This window comes from Microtus pennsylvanicus, chromosome 2 (assembly GCF_037038515.1).
Source record: "Microtus pennsylvanicus isolate mMicPen1 chromosome 2, mMicPen1.hap1, whole genome shotgun sequence".
Classification (NCBI taxonomy): Eukaryota; Metazoa; Chordata; class Mammalia; order Rodentia; family Cricetidae; genus Microtus; species Microtus pennsylvanicus.
In genome coordinates, this window is record NC_134580.1 from 122,451,150 (window position 1) to 122,471,006 (window position 19,857).

Sequence of the window (19,857 nt, forward strand, 5' to 3'; positions counted from 1 at the left end):
CCACACTGACATCCAAAGGGGCTATACCAGCTTATAGTCCCACCAGCAATGTAGAAGTGTTCCCTTTCCCCCACAACCTCTCCAGCATAAGTTGTCATCAGTGTTTTTGATCTTGGCCATTCTTACAGGTGTAAGATGGAATCTCAGAGTTGTTTTGATTTGCATTTCTTTGATTACTAAGGCCCAATCCTAACATCTGAAATAACCATAGTATCATGATCAAAATCATGACCTGACTGACTCTGCTACAGTTCTGGGGACTGGTCTACAGACCATACTCAGCTCTCATCAGTGTCCCCATTGATCTGCTTTTCTGCTCCAACCCACGATTCCATAACGCATTTAAGTCACTGTGACTCGTTTCCTTTAATCCCTGACACATCCTGACCTGTTTTTGTGACCTTAAGAGTTACCGTCCTCTGGTTTCTTGTAGTTGGATGGATGTTGTTTAGTAAGTGGAATGGTACCTGATGTGATAAATGTTTAGTGTTATTACTGTGAATATGGGATATGGATACATTTCCTTACTTTTGAGATCCAAATGTATTGTTGTGTGCACATGTTAATGTGGAAGAGCAGGGTTTGTTCCTTTTTATTGTTGAGCAGAGTTCAATGCTATGTGTGTGTGTGAGGTTTGCCTGCCTGTTCACTAGTTAGAAGACATCTGGGTTATGAATAAAATTGCTATGAGCATTCATATACAGTATTGTGTGCAAATGTTTTCCTGTCTTTAAGGCAAGCATTGGGAATGGTGTGTACATATATGCTGAGTTCTATGAAAAGCTTCCAAACCACTTAAAAATGTGACTGAACCTTTGTATAATGAATTAGCAACATATGAGAGTTGAGGCTGTACCAGTTCCACCAATACTTGGCATGACTGTATGATCAGTATTTGTGTATTCATTTACATGTTTATTTGGAGTGGGTTGTTCTGAGACAGTTTTGCTATTAGCCCAGGCTATCCTCCAGGTCACAACTCCGCATGTGCCACCATACTTGAGTCTTGTTAGTCTTGCTCTTGCTGAGTCTCTAACGTTAGCTCTGTGTGGCTTTGATTTACATTTCCCTCATGACTGATGGTTTTGAGTGTGTCTTTGTTAGCCTCTTTCTCCTCCATTTGTCTCCTTCCAGGATGTGTCTGCTGAAATGTCTGGCTCGCTTGTCATTGTGTGCTTGTTTTGAACTCATCAGTGATCTCTGTGTGTGGCAGATGTAAGTACTTCATGAGACACACATTTCACTACTGTTCTCTCCACTTCATAGCCTTCCCTTTTCATTTTCTTAGGATCTTCTAAAGAGCAGAGGTTTCATTTTGTTGTGTTGTTATGTTTCGCATGGTCTGATTTGTTTTATCAATCTTTTTTTTTCTTTCCTGGTGCTTTCTTTTCTGTGTTCTATCTAATAAGTCTTTGTGCAACTCAAGGTCATAAATGTTTTCTTGTATGTTCTCTTCTCCAGGGATGCTCTAGTGGCAAGAACTCCTAGCATCTCTCTCTTCTTTTTAATTTACCTTCCTGCTCACTTAATTCTAAACCGAAGAGTCAACAGTCTTCTACGGCTCTCTGCACTTAGAATCACTAATCTTTACCCCATGAAGAAATGTTTGTAATAACCCTGGAAACTTCTAATTCTCTCCAGGGAAATGACTCCACTTGCTCCTGACACTCTTAATTTGCAAACTCTGGACAAGGACTTGGACAAAGACAGGAGTGTGCTAGCAAATACATAAGTACTAGCTCTCCTTAAAGACTTAATACTTGCTTAAAAGCCCTAATTATTAGTTTTTGTAAATTTCCAGGACATAAATACAACATGCCAACTTCAAGGTATTGAGGTTATACCAACTAACAAAATTCCTGAAAATTTTATGATTGACTCTTCATGAACTGATCTAAGCACACCATCACATAAAGCTTGTTTATTTAAACTAATCTCCATAAATCAAATTGGAGAGATTAAAGGAAAAGAGACAAAGAGAGGAAGAAAAGGGAAGCCAACAAAGGGGAAATTAAATAGCTGGCTAGCTATGGGGAACTGGACTCAGTCCCACTAAGAACTCTCTGGGGCACACTCTCCACAGACCACAACTTGGAGCTCACCCAATGAGGGCTAAGAAGACTGGATCACTGATTCACCGACTCTCACTTCACTGTGCTCATAATTGTCTCTAGGTTTTTAAGACATAGACACATTTAGACTCCCCCAGAGATGAACTGAGGGACATTCTAGAGCACTAGTGGAAGCCTTAAGCAGAAAAGCAGAACCATAGGTGAGGTGGGAAGCTCTCCATTGTCCGAAATGGCCCAAGAGGTACATAGGCTCCGCATATCATGCAACATTTCAAGTCTTGGATTATCACCCATCTGTCCCCAGTACTTACCAAGAGCCATAGTCAAAGATACCAATCCTTGTCTGTCCAAACTTGCTGAAAAAATGTAATTGTTAAGAGACGACAGCTTTAGTGTCCATTAAATAAGGCATGACATGACACTCCCTCCAGTAATCAAGACAGTCATTCGTCCATCAATTAGTAGATCGTTTCAAAGAAGGAAGAGTCCTACACTGTTGTTCTTAAGTAATATTGGTATCAGTAATAGAATCTAATGAAATAATTTTCCCCACCCAAACTCCTTAATTATCAAAATTAATAATATAACATTATATAATATAATATGTAATATATAATATATATAATAATAAGGGGGTGGGGCAAGGAGCGTGTGCCAGACTGGTAGAGCAGTCATTTTTGCACACTTTCCTCCCTCATCGTCAGTGTCTTGGGCTATGGTAACGATTTGTGTTCCACTGACTTCACCTTGCTTCCATGTCTGACCGAGTGTTTCTGTGGTTACTTAGATTAGAGAAAATCTTATCTTGACAAGGAAGATGATTTCTTCAATGCAAGAGTCCAATCTTTCTTGGAGCAAACTAGAAATTGGCCACAGCTCTGTCTTCTCCTCTGGGAAAACATCCCACAGATGTGGAGCAGATGGATCTAGATTTAGACACCATCTGTTTCTCAGTTGCAATTAACATTGGATCCAGGATGGGTTAGATTTTACCATGGAGTTGGCCATCTCCGTTGACCACTGGGGACTCTTAAATCATGTATTTGTTGGAATGTGAAACTTGGGCCGGATTTCTTTGGATGGGCATCAACTTTTATGAGACAAAGGAGAAAAAAGAAACCGAACTCTCTGGCAAGCCATTCACTCATGTGTGGTTGCCCCTATGGTAGGAGCCACCACAACTAGAGAGCAACAAGCCTCTTGGTCTTTCCTTGTGAGGAAAGGGAGTATAGAGAAGAATACAAACACTTCTCAAACTCTCTTCTACTCTAGGGGCTCCACTTTTCTAAAATATTAAGGTAATAATGTCCTCCCTCATCAACAATACTGACATCTTTTGAATGCTTGCAGTGTTCTAGCTATTACTCTAAGAATTTGACATGCATTATATAGTTTCAAAACCACCAAGCAAGGCAGATAATAAACATTTTCCCCACATTTTACAGACAAGGAAAGAATGAAAGCCTAGTAAGGTGAAATACCTAGTGTTGTACACCTGAAGAATGAGCCAGGCTTCTGATCCCTTCTTTGTGAGTGTGGCATCCTCCTGCTTTGTGACTGTGGTACCATCGTTCCTCCTCTAACTTCCCGACAGTAAGGAAGAGCAGTACTCGGCCAGCAAGTGCCCTCTATTCTGGTTTTGTAACACATAAGCAAGAACTGTAAAAACTCAGTGATACAGCTCTCGTCCAGTAGGCTTCATAAGCTCTCTAGCCTCAGCTTTCCTTTCTCCTGTGTGCTAGTGTGCTCCACCTCTGTGTGCCTTCAGATGCTCTCCAGAGTTCCTGTTTGCAGCACTGATTCTTGCTTTCTCTAAGCCCAAGGGAGGGTAACTGAATGCCTGGTTAGATTATACTGGTCCACCTTGCAGCCGCATCTCCTAATGCTGGTGTCAGCATCTACAAACTGCAGAAAGTCCATCCTTCTCCTTAAGCATGAGAACACCTCAAAGTGCCTCTCTATCAAGAGAGAGGGCTTAAGTAGAGAGGTTTAGGGCTGTTTTCCTCTTGAACCTTGATTGCTTCTTAAGATCACACCGGCCAAACAGATTGCAAGGACATAGTGAGAACAGAAGCCATGCACTGAGTGATCAGTTTCTCTGGACTCTCCCTGAATTTTAAGCCAGCCAGCATCAACCAGAGGAGAAAGAGGAGTCCTTGTGCCCAGCCAAGCTAATTGCCTGACAAGAAAGGTTTTGAATCTTCTACTTAAAAGTCCATAGTGATTATCTAGTAATTATTCTAATGCGTTGTCATTGAAGTGTGAAGTTGGAAGTGCTTTAAGAGGAAGTGTGGGTCTCTTAATTTGCTAGACTAGATGCTAAGCAGCAAAGTGGAAGTAAGAATGTATGTCCCATACAGATCAGGACTGTTGACTTATTCGTTTACACACTTGGTTCGAGGCTGGACCCTAACCAACCCACACGATCCAGCTTGTTAGTCCTTTGTTCCCATCTCAGGAAGGATCTGGGTATATTCCCAGGCTGGTCCAATGTAGCTCATCAACACTATTGCAAACACATCCTCTGGGAGTAGTTTGGACATACTAAAGATACACAGTTAAGGTGGTGGTTCTATCCTGAGAAAGTTCTTATGGCTTCTAACTAGCTGTCCAAACCTAAGGTCAGGGTGCCAGTCTGCTAGGGCACGCAAGCCATTACCATAGTGATGCCAATTAGCTTGGGTTCTGAGTCCTTACACAGTAAAAGACAGGATGGGAAGAGGGGAGGTGAAAAGAAAGGTTGGACATTTCATCCCTGCTTCCTCCTGGCTCTTAAGGACCCTGGCAGGGATAAGGCAATCAACAAAAAAAATCTTTGAGTGTTCAGAACCTTGCAGTAGTGAGGAGCTCTTACCTTGGCCTAAGCCATGAGCAAGCAGCAAGAAGAGAGCTTCTCCAATGTGGAGAGTACCAGAAAGGGGGTTCCATGCTCCCCAACATATGACTTGTGATGCCGTGACACTGAGCAGACTCAAATACAGCCGAGGGTCTTGTTATTCGTTTCTTTATCCATTCATTTATTATAGTGTGTTTATCTATTCATTTCTTGTAGTGCATTTAGACATTCATTTATTATAGTGTGTTTATCTATTCATTTATTGTAGTGCATTTAGACATTCATTTATTGAAGTGCAACAGCAATGTCCAATGCCCTGAATGGCTTTAAAGAGCTCCCAATGCCAGCTGACTAGTTACTACAGGCAACATTCAGAAGAGCCCTCCAGACTTTAGGAAGGCCTTGTTTCTGACAGTGGCCCACCTCGACTTCCCCTTGTGTTTTTATTCCTCCCACAATCTCCCTTACCTCACTTCCCTTTTGCTTTAATTTGGGCTGTCTGCAAACAACCTTGAGACAAAGATTTGAATATAAATGGTTATTTGTGGTATATGATGATGTCACTGGAGACTAGGAAGTGGGATCAAGGAAAGAAAGGGTGCTAAAGAGTGGTACATGAGCAGGCATCCAACCCCTCTGGGCGTGTGACACTCCATCCATCTGGGAACTGGTCACCTAGTTACCCTACCCAGAACATGAAGGAGTTAGGCACTGAGGGTTTTGTTGCTCAATCTTAATACAAGGAGAGGTTCTTCGTCTTACTACAACTGGATATGTCCTCTTTTATTGGTATCCATGTGAGAACTGCCCTTCTCTGAACAGAAACAGGGGATGAATAGATTGGGGTGGGGAGGTGAGGGGGAAGCAAATGGGAGGAGCTGGGTAGGGAAATTGTAGTGAGGATGTAAAATAAATAAAGTTAAAATAAAATAACAAAACAGGTGACAAAAAGGTTATTACTTGAGGGCTACCCAGCATTTTTTTTCTACACTTAAGCAGGTTCTGATGTCAGAAAATAAGTGGTGTTGTAAAATATGCTTAAAGAATACAGTAAGGTGAGGAAGGAACACCAGTGTCCGTCAGCTGAATTTTCCTTCCCTGCAGACCCCTTCCCTGGCCCTCCTGTGTGGAACTTGCATCTATTCTGTGAGGCTAAGTCTGTCTGTCTGTGGTCACTAGAGTCCCTGAGTCAACAGTGGATACAGGATGGGTTCTACTATAGCTTCATGGGGCCAAGAGACACAACGCTTGTTATGAGAAAATGATCTTATTTATTTTTATGTCTATGCATAGAGTGTATTACATGGACATATGAGTATGTGCATATAAATATGCAGGTATGCGTATACATGTGTGCACAAACAAGTGGAAGCTAAGGGTCAGTGTCGGATATCTTTTCCCAGCCTTCTCCACCTTATCATTTGAGGCAAGGTCACTGAACTCAGAACTCACCGATTCGCTAGGCTGGTGGGCAAGAAGCTCCAGGACTCCACCTGTCTGCCCCACACGTGCGCACGCGCGCGCACACACACACATACACAAACACACACACACTAACTCCAGTGCTAAGACAGCAGACATGCACTGCCATGTGCGACCTTTTACATACTTGCTGGGGATCTGAACTCAGGTCCTGTGTTTGCACAGCAGACACGTTTACTGACCGAGACATCTCCCCAGCCCCAAGAAAACACCTTTAAAAGAAATCATTTTCCTTTTCAAACCCCAATCCTATGAGCACTTTAAACCAGAAGCGGGGAAGAAAAATCTACTTTTTTTTATTAGCGAACCACAGTTCCTGGGAGGGTTAGGATAATTTCTAGCCAGGCAAGAGCTCCACAGACCTGTCCTATGAAGTGTTCCCCAGTTCTTCATTCGTGGAATCGAAAAGACAGAGACAGGAGGGCAGATGATTGTAGTAAAAGGAAATTATCTGTGAAATCCGCTGACTGTAGCTGCCACATAAAACAGCAGGGTGAAAGTCACGCTGCTCAGATACATTTTCTCCACGATTCAGAAACACTTATAGATATCAGCACTTCAGCTACAGCCCGTTCAGCCCCATTAAGTCACAATCCACAAATATCTCTTGTTATGTTGGGCATTTTCTTAAGTTTAACTACTGTAACCAAAGTTCCTCAGTTTTTGTTATTGCTGTTGGTGCTGGTGTGTGTGTGTGTGTGTGTGTGTGTGTGTGTGTGTGTGTGTGTGTGTGTGGAGGGGCAGGATATGTTTGTGAGTGTATGAGTGAGCATGGACATGTTCACATGTGTATACAAGTACACACACAGTCCAGAGGGGGAGGCGCCATGGCTGGCTCTATCACTTTCCCGCTGATCTTGCAGAGAAGCTGGCAGTCAACAACCTCCCCCCCTCTGCCCCACACCCCGTGGTTCTCCTGCCTTGCTCCTACCCACACCCCGAATCTACCTTCATGCCCATAGCATGACTTACAAGCACATACCACACCTGACTGTTTATGTGAGCTCTGGGATACAAACCTAGTTCTTCATGCTTGCATGACAAATGCTCTTACCTCCCAAGCTGTCTCTCCACCCTCCGGTTCTCTGATTTTATTAGTCCCAGTCAACTTTGAAATCGTCTGATGAGGCAGAACTTATCTTTAAATTTTTCAGCTCAGGAGCCACCTCTTCTATGGGGACTCCTCCAGCCTCCTTCACTTCCCCTGCTCAGCAAAGCACCTGTCCACCATGTAAGACAGGGAGAAACATGGCTGCAGTGATGGAAACCTCAGCTAATGGGGACTGAAACAAAGGGGGTTCCATCGCTCACATAGAGAACAAAGTACAAAGAACACTGGTTCTGGTGGCTGCTCGTACCCTTGGGTCTTGCCTCCCCTTACCATGTTGGTATGTATACATCATTGTGCTTGTTACCATATGGTTACACAATGACTGCTGTCATTCCATACGTCAGATTAAAATTTAAAGCAAGAAAAGAAGGAGGCTTGAATTGGATCTATGTTTTAGTCTCATTGGCCAAAGTCATGTCATACGGCCATGGCTAGTTCTGGGGATACTAGAAAAGCTCACGATACTAATCAGCACAGCATTGGCGTTGTACTCATGAGATTAGAACATGAATATCCCGTGAATGGGCAACCCACAGTGTAACCGTATTACAGAACTCAACTCTGTGATCCTCTCTGCTTGAGGTTAGGGGAGCCACTAAACCTCTGCTCTCTCTTGTAGACCAGGCTGGTCTCGAACTCACAGAGATCCGCCTGCCTCTGCCTCCCAAGTGCTGGGATTAAAGGTGTGCGCCACCACCGCCCGGCAACCTCTGCTCTCTAAACCTGACCTCAGATCATTCTTGTTTGTCCAAGGATAGTGACTCAGCCAGGCCATCGGGCTTTGAGTTGATGGCCTTTAATTTAACACGATAATGTTAAATTAATAAACAAAGAACTCCTTAAAGTTTAAAGTTTGACGTGCTTGGCACAAATTCATTTTTGGTGGTCTCTGAGTGGTATATTCTTTAAGCATATGGATATTATGTCAGTGGAAAGGAAAGCCTGTGGACTTCACTGCCCCTGGAATTTCTTCTTTGTCATTTTGTCTCTTAAGAAATTTTAAAGTCTGTCTTCTCAGTAATCAGTCACGATTTTGTGTTCACTGTGACTATCTTTCTTACCTTATCTGTGTCTGTTGCCCCCCCCCACACACACACAACTTGACTCAAATATCCTCAGTTGATTTTGTTGAACTTGAGTTGGGTTTGGTCAGTTGCAGCTGGTCTGTACTAGAGAGTTTTCTCTTTGTCACCTGGTCTCTGACAGACTTGGCAAGAACAAGTAGAGTGAAGGCACTGCTAGATGGGTCTTGTCCCCAGAGGGCTGGCTAGCTTGGCCATGTCCCCACATCAGAGCCTCTGCTGCAACAGTGATCATGGTCTATGAGATGTGTCACTGCACCCAGGCACCTTCACCATTTCCCCCATGTACTTCCCAGAACAACCGTGTAAGCCACCTGTGTGGCACACCGACGTGTCTCCCATTGGAGGCTACATAGGGTAAGAAGGATTCCTTGAATTCATGCATTGTGGAAGTATCATATCTGAGAGTTGACGTGGCCCTTCCCGTCTCAGGCTCCAGACATTTCTTCTGCTAGATTTCAGTGGTGACACCAGCTGTGCTGGGCTCCATTCACTTAACAGAAGTCATTCTGTACCTGCCCGGCCTGGAACCTGACAGAGACAAATACATGACAGATACGGCTGCCATTCAGGAACAAGGAAGCTAGATACATGAGCAAAACTCCTTCATACTCCCAGACTATGCACAACCAGTGCCAACATGGAAATTCCCACTCTGACAGCTCTCCCCGACTCTGAGAGAAAACCCTGTGCTCTTCAGACTCAAGCTAAAGCTCTAGAGAGGATTCTGCCCCTTCGCTAGACACACTCATCTCTGCTCCGGACCTCTCCTTGGCTTGTTCCGATTTCAGATCTCTCTCGTATTTTACAGCAAACCTTATAAAAGAAATAGCACTAAGGAGTATCAGCGATTCTGATGGGCACCCCCAGATTAGATGGCTGGGACTCATGTTTCTCTTTCTGCGTGGTTGGATAGACAGAAAAACAGAAGGTGAGCTGGAAATCAGAAGGGTCAGAGACAGCATGAGTGAGAACCGACCTGGATAGAAAGAGCTGGGCTCAGAGAAGGGTGGAGGAGACTGCAGTTCAATACAAGCCTTGCGTATTTGTTCATTGTATCTCCCTGTGTCGTCTGAGAAATGGGCCCAGGGACTTCCTGGCTCCCACAAGTACCAGAAGAACTAAGGGAGCTAGTTCTGTGAAGGACATAGGGTGGGATCGCACCTAGTGGCAAATGTTATTCTTCCTCTTCGGTGATATCCTCTATCCCTTGGAAATGTAGGCCTGGACAAATGAATCTAAAAGTCCTTTAGTCTTTTGCAGAGATTTGTGCAGCCCTATAGATGCCACACTTCCTGTAAGAGTTCTGCACCATACTTCTAGACTTTGAGCCTTTGTTTGGGTCCTTTGTTTTTTTAGTTTGTGCATTTGGTTTATTTTCCTCGTGGGAACCTGCTTTCCTGTGAGCCTCGTGGGAGAGATATACAGGAGATGATAACCACAGACGTAATCTCCCACCACATACACATACAGAGAGAGAAAGAGAGGCCATAAAGTGCCCTAGAACAGGCAAGGCGCCTCCTCTTGGGCTTCATAGCATCCCCTGATGTGCTTTGTCATAGCATGATTGACAGTGGGTCCCCCCCCCACCTTGCCTCACCCTGTCTTGTGGACCGAAATCAGCGTGGCTTTCCATAGTCATCACCCTCGAAATCACTGAGAGCTTGGCAGCTCTGTTCATTTCTCATCCCAGCCCGAGCATGGGTGTTACAATATTGGATGGAGGTTCTTGCCTTGAAACGAGATCAATACTTAATATGGGAACATGCTCTTACTGAGAGGGCGTATGGACTTCTAAGCAGCACCAGCTGCTCCAGTGAGCTGACTGTGTCAGTGATAGACAGCTTAGTTAGGTCTTGGTTAATCCACAGATGTGTTGCTCTGTATTTCAATTACTTAATTTGGATGTCCTCTCAAGGATAATGTTAAAACCTGCATGTCACTGGATCAGCCAAGACACACAACAAGAGAAGGTTGGAGTCTATTACAGTTTGGAGATGTATTTCTGGCAGATCCAGAGTGCTGTAAAATACAGCATTCATTTTCTTGTTTGACATATTCAAAAATGCCATGGGCAAATGATTTTATGTAGATTATGAATATATCAAGTAATAAAAAAATTATTTTAGAGACTTCTCTGGGTACACTCTTCCTGGCCTTCTCAGAGGTTAGCAAAGTATAAAAAAAAATTAGCTCTAAAATTTCCTACCACCTACACAAATCACACAAGAAATGCAAATTTAGGGTGAAAGGGGGGAAATGTGGCTAATGATTATAAAATACAGGTAGATTGATTCTAAAGAAGAAACATAGCTGTTACCTTGACAGCAGGACCAATTCATATGCAAATGTACTCATGTATGTGAGTTGGTCCACACAATCACCTACAGAAGTTAACAAAAGAGAGACTGTCATTTTGAACATTTCCATAGACCAGTGGCGTGGAGATGTATTTTCTGATCACTGAATGTACATTCACATAGTCTCTCTTGACAGCATTGCTCCGAATGATGACTCACAGCCAATCTGCCCATCCCCTGTGGTGTGTTTTGCTGGGTGTTGATAATCTAGTAGAGTCTGCAGTTTAGGACACATCATCTTTGTGCTTGCGTGTAACATTTCCACAGAATGGAGCGTTACATTGTGCTTGAGAATCTCCCTGTCCTGTGGGAGAGAGCAAACACATACGCATGGAAAGAAGTCAAGTGCATACAAAGGGACGCAGGGGACGAAATTAGTGCACTGGCCAAGAGTCAAAAAGCCTGAGATCATTTCTAGATAGGACTGCAGCAGGAGGCCCCAGGACGGAAAGCTGTGGGCAACAAAAACTCCACTAGCAGGCTGGGTGCAAAAGGAAAGCATTGGCTCATGAAATTCAAACGTCTACTTGGTTTCAAACTGAGCTATGACAAGTGTTCACAGGATGTTGTTAGGCGTGCATGTGCGCGTGCATGCATGTGTGCGTGCATGCGTGTGTGTGTGTGTGTACATATGTACTTGTTGCATTTCTTGATTCAGCTTCTTAATGTATCATTATCAGGCTCTCTTCTGTATGACTGCGACCTCTGGAAGCTACAGGCTTGGGGGGTATTTATACTCTCTATTAATCTCTTGGCCCCTTATACAAGCTCCCCGCCCACTTATCACTTTGTGACAAGAAATGGCATGTTCTGGTAGCTGGCCTCGGTCTTATGCTTGTGCCCCGTGGTAGTAGTAATCAATGGGAAAATATGCTAGAAGACAGCAATGAATCTACTCACAAAGATCCTGAAAATTGAGCAGGTACCGGCAAACAGTTTAAGCTACAAATACTGGAAAATTCTAAATCAAACTACCCCAGCAATGCTATGAAGTCCAGAGTCACAATGGGCTCTAATGCCATATAACCTGTGACTCCATGGTTGCACTGAGAACTCTGCTGCTTCCCAGCTCTAAGAACCCCTTGTGACCTGTGCACAGCTAGCAGCAGAGGGTGAGAAAGTTGGTAACTCTTTCCTTTCATCTGATTGGATGAGCTTAAGTCACATGCCTACCTCTAAACCAATAGTCACCTCTACTAGGAATACTACACGATGACTGGCCAATCAGTAAGCCTGGAGAAAGGGCGGGACACTTTCTGTCTGAGACACTACGAATATGTGATGGTGCTAGGGTCCCCTGAAGAAGAGAGAGCTGTGTGTTGGGTGGTCAACACTGGAATCCAACTAAATGTTCATTGCTTCGAGGTGGTGCCTTGAATAAAAAAAAGGACCACCTCTGGCTAGAAGGTGAGATTCTAGGGATGTTCTAGTGATAGCTGACCACAATGTGGAAGCAAGTTTGCACAGAGACGAGGTAGTAAGTAAGCTCACTGGGATGTGGTCAGCTAATCCTGCTTTCAGGCCTGCCTTGGGGTGACTCCTGAGGACGTAATTACAAGAGGAAGTTCATATCCTCAAGAACTTCTGGTGGTAGAAACTGGCAGCAGACTAATAGAGTGAACCTATAACTTACCAAAATAAAAAAAAAGTCAAGATAGGAGGGTATAAAGAAAAAGGTGGGCAGGGAGTCAGGTGGGCATCCGAAAGCCTATCTGAGAGAAAGGATGTTCCAAGTAGAAGCAGCAGCAAGTGCAAAGGCCCTGAAGCTGGTGCCCACCATCTTCTTGGAGCTTAAAAGGGGGGATAAGAGGCAATGAGTGGGTAGAGAGGTCAAAGATGAAGCTAAAGACAGGCCACAAGTCTTTTGGCAATTGCAGAGACTTTGTACTTACTCTGAATAAGATGTTAAATGTATGCTAACAGGGGATATTAATTGGAGAAGACAATGATCCAGCCCTTTCCCCTTGCCTCTGCCTGATTCTTAAGTCTTTCTTCTCTCCTTTCTTCCAGGCCATGTACATGTTCTATGCTCTCGCCATCGTGTGTGATGATTTCTTCGTCCCATCCTTGGAAAAGATCTGTGAGGTATGTGGGGGCACATTCCCGGTGTTTGTGGAGGGCTGGGATGAGGACTCTGTCCTGCCATGTTCTAGCCTCTTCTCCACAATCCTGAGGCCCCGGGGAGTCTCAAATGTAAGCACCCGCAGCCTGGGAGAAAAAGACAGTGCTAGCTCAGTCTGCATGGCATTTGGTAACCCAGGGGATGGTCTGACTTTAACCCACTGTTAGTGGGGATACTTCCAGAATGTTCTGCAGCAACATAATGTGTGGATGCTCCAGAGTGTAAAATGTGTGTCGTAAGGGGTAGTGTTTGCAAACAACCCACACACATCCTCCTGTGTACTTTATGATGGTGATGTAAATCCTGTGGAGACAGATGTGGCACTGGGTCGTTTAGGGGGAAAGGACAAGCTCAAAGCTATGTTCCTTGCAGATGCAAATATTTTTTCAAATAATTTTGGTCCCCTGGCTGTTAAACCCACAGTTGACACCCCAGGCATGGGGGGGGTCATACTTTGTGTTTTGCTCCTCCACATTTTTGTTTTCAATTCTGCTGCTTCTTGCTCCCTATCCTTTCCATTGCCTTCTTCCCTCTGGGATCCTGTTAGGGTAGGCAGCTACCACCACTACATGCTTCCCTCACGCTTAACTCTCTGTTTCTGCTCTGGGGTGGAGGCCTGGCAGGTGCTGGGGCAAGAGAACTGGGTGAAAATCATTACACATTATTCACATTAGCACAACCACTGCCAGGCTGTGAAGAGCAGACTCAAAAAAATTTATTCAGGGGTCAACAAGACGACTCAGTAGAGTCAGTAAAAGTACTTGCCACCAAGCCTGACTCCCTGAGTTCAACCCTCAGGCCTCATATGGTGGAAGCAGAAAATCGTGTCCAGCAAGTTGTCCTCTGGCCTCCACGTGTGTGCCCTGGCATCTTCACCTGCACATAGGCATGCACACATGTGGGAGCACACACAAGCACATGCACATGCAATGTGCACACACAAACACATGCAATAAATAAACCTAAAAAGGCTTCTTCAATGTTCACCCTACCTAGAAAGCTCTCATTTTTTGCTGGTATCATCCTGCTGTCTGTCCTGAAATGTCTCTTTCTTACATGCAAGCTTTGCGATTTTTTTTACGTACCGTGTTTAATTCATTATCTGAGTTTTCAGAAGGCAGTCTCCCAGACACGTGTCCTACCTGCAAATCCAGTAGCCATCAAGCCCTGTGGCCCCTTCTTGCTCCACCCACAGCACCTGATTCAGTAGATCCCAAAGACCAATGGAGAAGGCATTCAGAATCTATCTTTCTAATCAGGTCTTGGGTAAGGCTGAGGATGCTAGTCTGCAGGTCTCACTTGGAAGATTACTGACCTAGGCAGTTTCTTCCAAACTCTGGACATTTCTTCTCTTTTGTGTTTAGAAATGAACAGTCATTGCACCGTATCTCTGGATAGGTCATAGGCGTGTGTTCCTCTCTGCAGTGACAGTAGATTACGGAAATGAGGGTGGTGTCTGGAATGCACCGTTCTCTAGTGCGGATGTGATTGTCACAGTGATGCAGCCCAGGAACAGGCTCGTCTTATGTCAAAGCCAAGGGAGCATTCAGCCCTGTAGTGGGGGCGTTCAGTCCTGTAGTGGGGGCGTTCAGCCCTGTAGTGGGGGTATTCAGCCCTGTAGTGGGGGCGTTCAGCCCTGTAGTGGGGGCATTTGTGATCCCTCAGTCAATCTATGCAGATTGGCTCCAAATCCATGACTGTTCAACTCTCTTCCGAAAGTCGTGGAGGACTGTCATGTTTTGACTAACTCTAGACTGTGCCTAGTACAATGTCAGAGTTACATAAATATCTGTGGCTTATGCTTTTCAGAGAGAACTGATAAAGAAAAAGCTGGTGCATGTCTAGAAAAAATACACGTTTGTATTGTTTTTGTTTCCTTGAGTACTTTCAACCCCCGATTAGTTGAGTCAGTAGTCGAGGATACAGAAGACCCACTTACCATCAGTCGGTACTTTATTCTTATGCAACGCAAAATTATTCTGCCTCTTTCCATGTGACCTGTTTGTTGTTAATAGCAGAGGTATTTAATTTGTCCTATTAATATAAATACAGACATCAACCTGGGCCCTCCATTGAGGAAACCCACAGAAACTTTGAGAACATGCATGTCTTTCTAGGAAAAAAAAAAAAGCAATCAAACACTAGCCGAGCAGAAGACAGTGGAGTGTGCCTTTAACAAAAAAGCTAAGAAGGAAAGAGAATGTCTAATGGGATAAAGATGCTATTTTTCCTGGGTCCCCAGGGTGCAGGAAACTGGCTGTGTTGCTAAGTCAGTGCGACTGTGGCCATCCCCTAACCATGTCTTAAACTCTGCCAGGTGACCACAGTCAGCTTCTCTCTAGAAATCAAGAAACCGAGGCTCAGAGACTTAAAGTACCTGCCCCAAGTTACACAGCCGTTTAAGAGTGGAGTCATGATCTGAGCCCATGTCAGTCTGAGCTTACCGCTGGGTCACCGTCATACCTGTTGTAATTCCGCAACAATGTCTATCAGGTATCCTCAGAACAGGCTCCACCTCTAAGATCCACAGCTGTCTAGGGAGGAACAAAGCAGATGAGGTGCATCCATTCCCAACCAAATCCAGCTTTAGAGGCAAAATAAGTTACAAGAAGCATGCCAGGCCACATGCCTGTCTCCATGCGTACAGCTCCATGGACTTAAAGGCATGCTGATTGCTGAGAAAATGGCCTGTCTGTAGGATGAGGATAGAGTTTGTATCTCCTTGGAGGTCCCAGGTTTATGTCTCTGAGAGCCTCATACTCAAATGTCCCTGAATCTCCTTCCTTTCACAGGATGGGGGCCGTGATGCAGGACCACCCATGGTGGCCTGGCAGGACTTCCTAGCCTGGGACTCTTCATACAATCTTTGTTCCCCTAATCTCTTCATAGAGAGGTGACACTGTGTGCTCGGTGCTTGCCCCCAGACTAACTCTGGCGCTAAACGGAGATGCTCAGAGGGGATGTTATTTGGACTTTGGTAAAAAAAAAAATGATTCTAGAAAGAAATCCACATTACTCAATAAATCATAGCTGAGGCAGAGGGGAAGGGTTCCAGCTTGAGTCAGGAAAATTGTTGGTCAGGGAGAAGAAAGGAATGCCAATATGATGACCCAGAATGCCAGCAACAGGTCAGATAAGTCACCAAATCTTGGCTACGACGTTACATCATGGAACATACAAAAGTGTTAGAATGTGGAGAAGTCCTTTGTGTGCCAAAGATAGACCCTGTGATTCTGCTACACCAAAACAAACAGGGGAGGGGATGTTTCAGAGACTCAGCAAGTGGAGGAACGTGGCATTGCTGGAGACCTTAGGTTGGTTAGAGCTTATGCACAAATGAGGACTGAATGTCAAGAGTAGGAAGGCTTTAGGGCCATGTGGGCTGTGGAAGAGGGGCAGGCCCTGCTTCAAGTACCGTAAACACTGAACTAGGCTCTGTGCCAGCCAAGCTATGTGCCCTAGTGATCTATGAGCTTGCAGACCACTGATAAAATGAAACCTCCACCTTCTGTATGCAGGTTTCACATCCGAGCATTCAGCCTTGGATCAAACATTTCTTTTAAGTTTCATCAGTATGAAAACTTTCCTCCATATCGTTATACCCTGGATAATACAGTAGTTGATGTGGCCTTGACCTTGTATTAGGAATTGTGAGCAATGTAGGGGTGATTTGCAATATATGGGAGAATGTATATAAGTTATATGCAAACACTACACTGTTTTATATGAAACGTGAATAGTGCTTAGATTTGAGTATCTGGGTCCTGCAGGGAAGGAGGCATTCCTGGAACTAATCCCTATTGATCTCAAAGGCTGATTGTATTCACAGAGGGTTGCATGAATCTGGTGGAGACTTGGTGCAGAGAGAAGGGAGCAAGTGATGGATGCTGCCATGGTACCAGGTCAGGGCTATATGGAGGGAAAGCCCAAAGGTCTGGAGGAGAGGTCTTGCTGACAGAGCATTTCAGGAAAAGACAGAGACTGCCTGAGCCACTGAACCTAAATGGGAACCACAGGACCTGTTGTTCACAGGGAGCCCAGGGTGTCCAGCTGTGGCCAGGGAATGCAGGAATTATTCTCTGCTCAGAATGAAGCTAAGGAAGACTCTCTCCGCCCCTCCCTCTCATATAGCAACTAGCAATGCAGAGCCAAGAGGGCTTTGTGACTAGTGATTCTCAGAGTCCAGCGAGGCATTGCCAGATCAGAGTGAATTAGGCATGAAGGAGGGAGAGAAAGAAAGAGATCTAGAAGCAAGAGAGAAACCAGACATAAGGCCAAGCTTCATAAGCAACCATGAAAACCAGCCAGTAGAGCTCGGGAGGGAAGTGTGGCAACTCAGGTCTTTCTAGGGAGCAGAGCTTCCTAGATTCCTGATTCCGGTGTCAAGCTGGCTTCTGGCCATCCCCACCCACTGAGACTCAAGTGCCCAGGGCTTCCCCACCAGCCACAGCTTTTAGTGGTGAAGTACCATCTCAGAATCTCTTCAGTACCCATGTGAGCCTTAACTGTGAGTACAGAGCCAAGGAACCCAGGGTCCCAAAGAGACTCCTTTCAGAGACTCCTCCGAGTCCATACTGCCTCTCTGTGGCCAAGCAGAGAAGTGCAGCCACCTGTACCACCGAGAACAAGAAGAGGCTGGCATTGGAAACTGGAATTCTCTGCCCTGATGCCAGAAGGGAACCGGGTGCTTATCAACAGCCAGCAGCTTACTTTCTGACATATGGTGGAATGACAGAAAGCTAAACACACCAGCCAGCCACCAACGTGCATTCGTCTTGGGTTCCTGAGAACCAGCTTCTGCCTTAATACACAGGGTGACTTGAGGAATGAGAAGTGTCCCAAAGATCTGGGGCTGCACCATTTTCGATTCAATCTCAAGGCATCTCTTCTGATGTGACACCAGGAGTTTGAAGGTCAAGGGTTGGGACTGAGCTTTAGGAGAGTGATTCCTGAGGCACAGTTACAGGCTTGAAAGCGGGCCACTGTGAGCTTGAGGTAGCCGAAGCTCTGCAGTGGCCATGGTCTTTGCATGCTGATCTAGATTATATACATCTCTTCTAGCATCCGAGTGTCTTCCAACAGCTAGGGAGCAGAGCAGAGCTGCCGTCAGAAAGGATATGACCACCCACCATGCCCACGCTGTTCCTAACCCCCACTCCACTCTCCTGGCCATTGGCACAACAGCCCCTGGGTGCATTTGGGTTGTGGACCCCAAATCTTCTGTAGAGCCTTCTGGCTAATGAAGTCTTGTAACCTGCTGATTCTGCAGGTGAGGTTGGTGAGCAGATTGCAGAAACTGCCAATCTCTGAATGGAGGACCATGCAAGGGACTGAACCCCGCCCCTGGGTCCCTCTGAAGTCCCAGAGCTTAGGACCTGGGGAGTCACAGTCACATGTATGCCCAGGTAAAATCCCAACTCACCTGTCTTGTTTTTGTTCCTGCACACAGCGCCTCCACCTCAGTGAAGATGTGGCAGGAGCCACATTCATGGCGGCAGGCAGCTCAGCCCCAGAGCTGTTCACGTCGGTCATAGGTAGGTGACATTAGACGGATATCTCAGCCCTTCCCTCCGTGAGAGAAAAGGACTGTGGGGAAGAAGGCCCTCGGATTTGGGTTGTCTGCCATTAACAAAAAAATGAAGTTCACAGACCCCCCAAGCAGAGCATCTCACTTTACTGTGTTCATTCAATAATTCTCCTGCATGTGAACTTGTCCTTGACCCAGAGCCAGTGCTAAGGGGAAGCTAAGGGACAGTCTGCCCTCTGGGCTCCAAAGCTCTTCCCAATGGCTAGCTACTTCCTGTGGATCCTGAGCATAGTCTGGAAGTAGGAAATGTCCTTTAAGTTCTCCTTGGACTGCAGCTAGACCACTGCAACCAGGCGGGCTTTGGTCTGTGTTTCAGGAGTGTTCATCACCAAGGGTGACGTGGGAGTCGGTACCATCGTGGGCTCTGCTGTGTTCAACATCCTGTGTATCATTGGTGTCTGCGGGCTCTTTGCTGGGCAGGTAAGACTGATGGCTTCTTTGTGATGGTGGTACGTGACACATGAGGAAGATGGAGATCTGGAGCTGAGGCAGGAGACTGTCGTGCTGCAATTCACCCACATGGGATCCTTGGGCAGTGCGATCGAAGCTATCCATCAGACACCTGAAGCCACTGTTATCTGGTTTCCAGACTGATGGAAAATAGGCTTTCCAGCTCCACGTAGGAAATTAACCAGCCTGACAGTGTTAACTGTGAACATGAGAATGTGACGCCCACCCCCAGTTTGAGAGCTACAGGTCTGCACTAGAACGAGCTAAACTCGTTTCCAATGTGATGGTTGCCTCCGAGGAAATGAGATAAATGAGAAAGAGGGAGAAGAAATGAGACAATTTGTTTCTGCTTAAAGAAGTCAGAGTTAGACAGAAATCTTTAATAAATAAATAAATTAAAAAATAAAAAAAAAGAAGTCAGAGTTACGCAGTTCAGGGTGCCACCTTTCTTCCTACCGCTGGAACTTCTGTAGTCTAGAGGGGCCTCGGAGTCCTGAGTTAAGCAAAGGAGACTGTTCTAATGCCAGGGGTACCCTGGGGCCACTGTTCATTATGAATAGTCTCAGGAATTTGTTCAGAACTCACCAGAGTGTGACGTTACTGGGCAGCCAGGGTCTGAGCCTAAAGGTTCATGGGGCCTGCAGCTTCCCTGCGACTCTCATATCCTGGCTTCCTCAGAGAAATGGCATCCTCTGTTCTCTGCCTAAACAGCCAAGACTCAGTATCTCCTAGAAACCCCCGTTTCTGATATTCCA

At 45.4% G+C, this 19,857-nt stretch overlaps 1 protein-coding gene across 1 annotated transcript in view; it reads left to right on the forward strand.

The window, feature by feature from the left end:
* Positions 1–19,857, forward strand: part of Slc24a3 (solute carrier family 24 member 3) — a 474,476-nt gene that overhangs the window by 334,612 nt on the left and 120,007 nt on the right. The window contains exons 4-6 of the mRNA XM_075962364.1: positions 12,954–13,028; positions 18,515–18,599; positions 18,969–19,072. Coding sequence (XP_075818479.1) covers positions 12,954–13,028; positions 18,515–18,599; positions 18,969–19,072 — 264 coding nt within the window. The remainder of the gene's footprint in view (positions 1–12,953; positions 13,029–18,514; positions 18,600–18,968; positions 19,073–19,857) is intronic.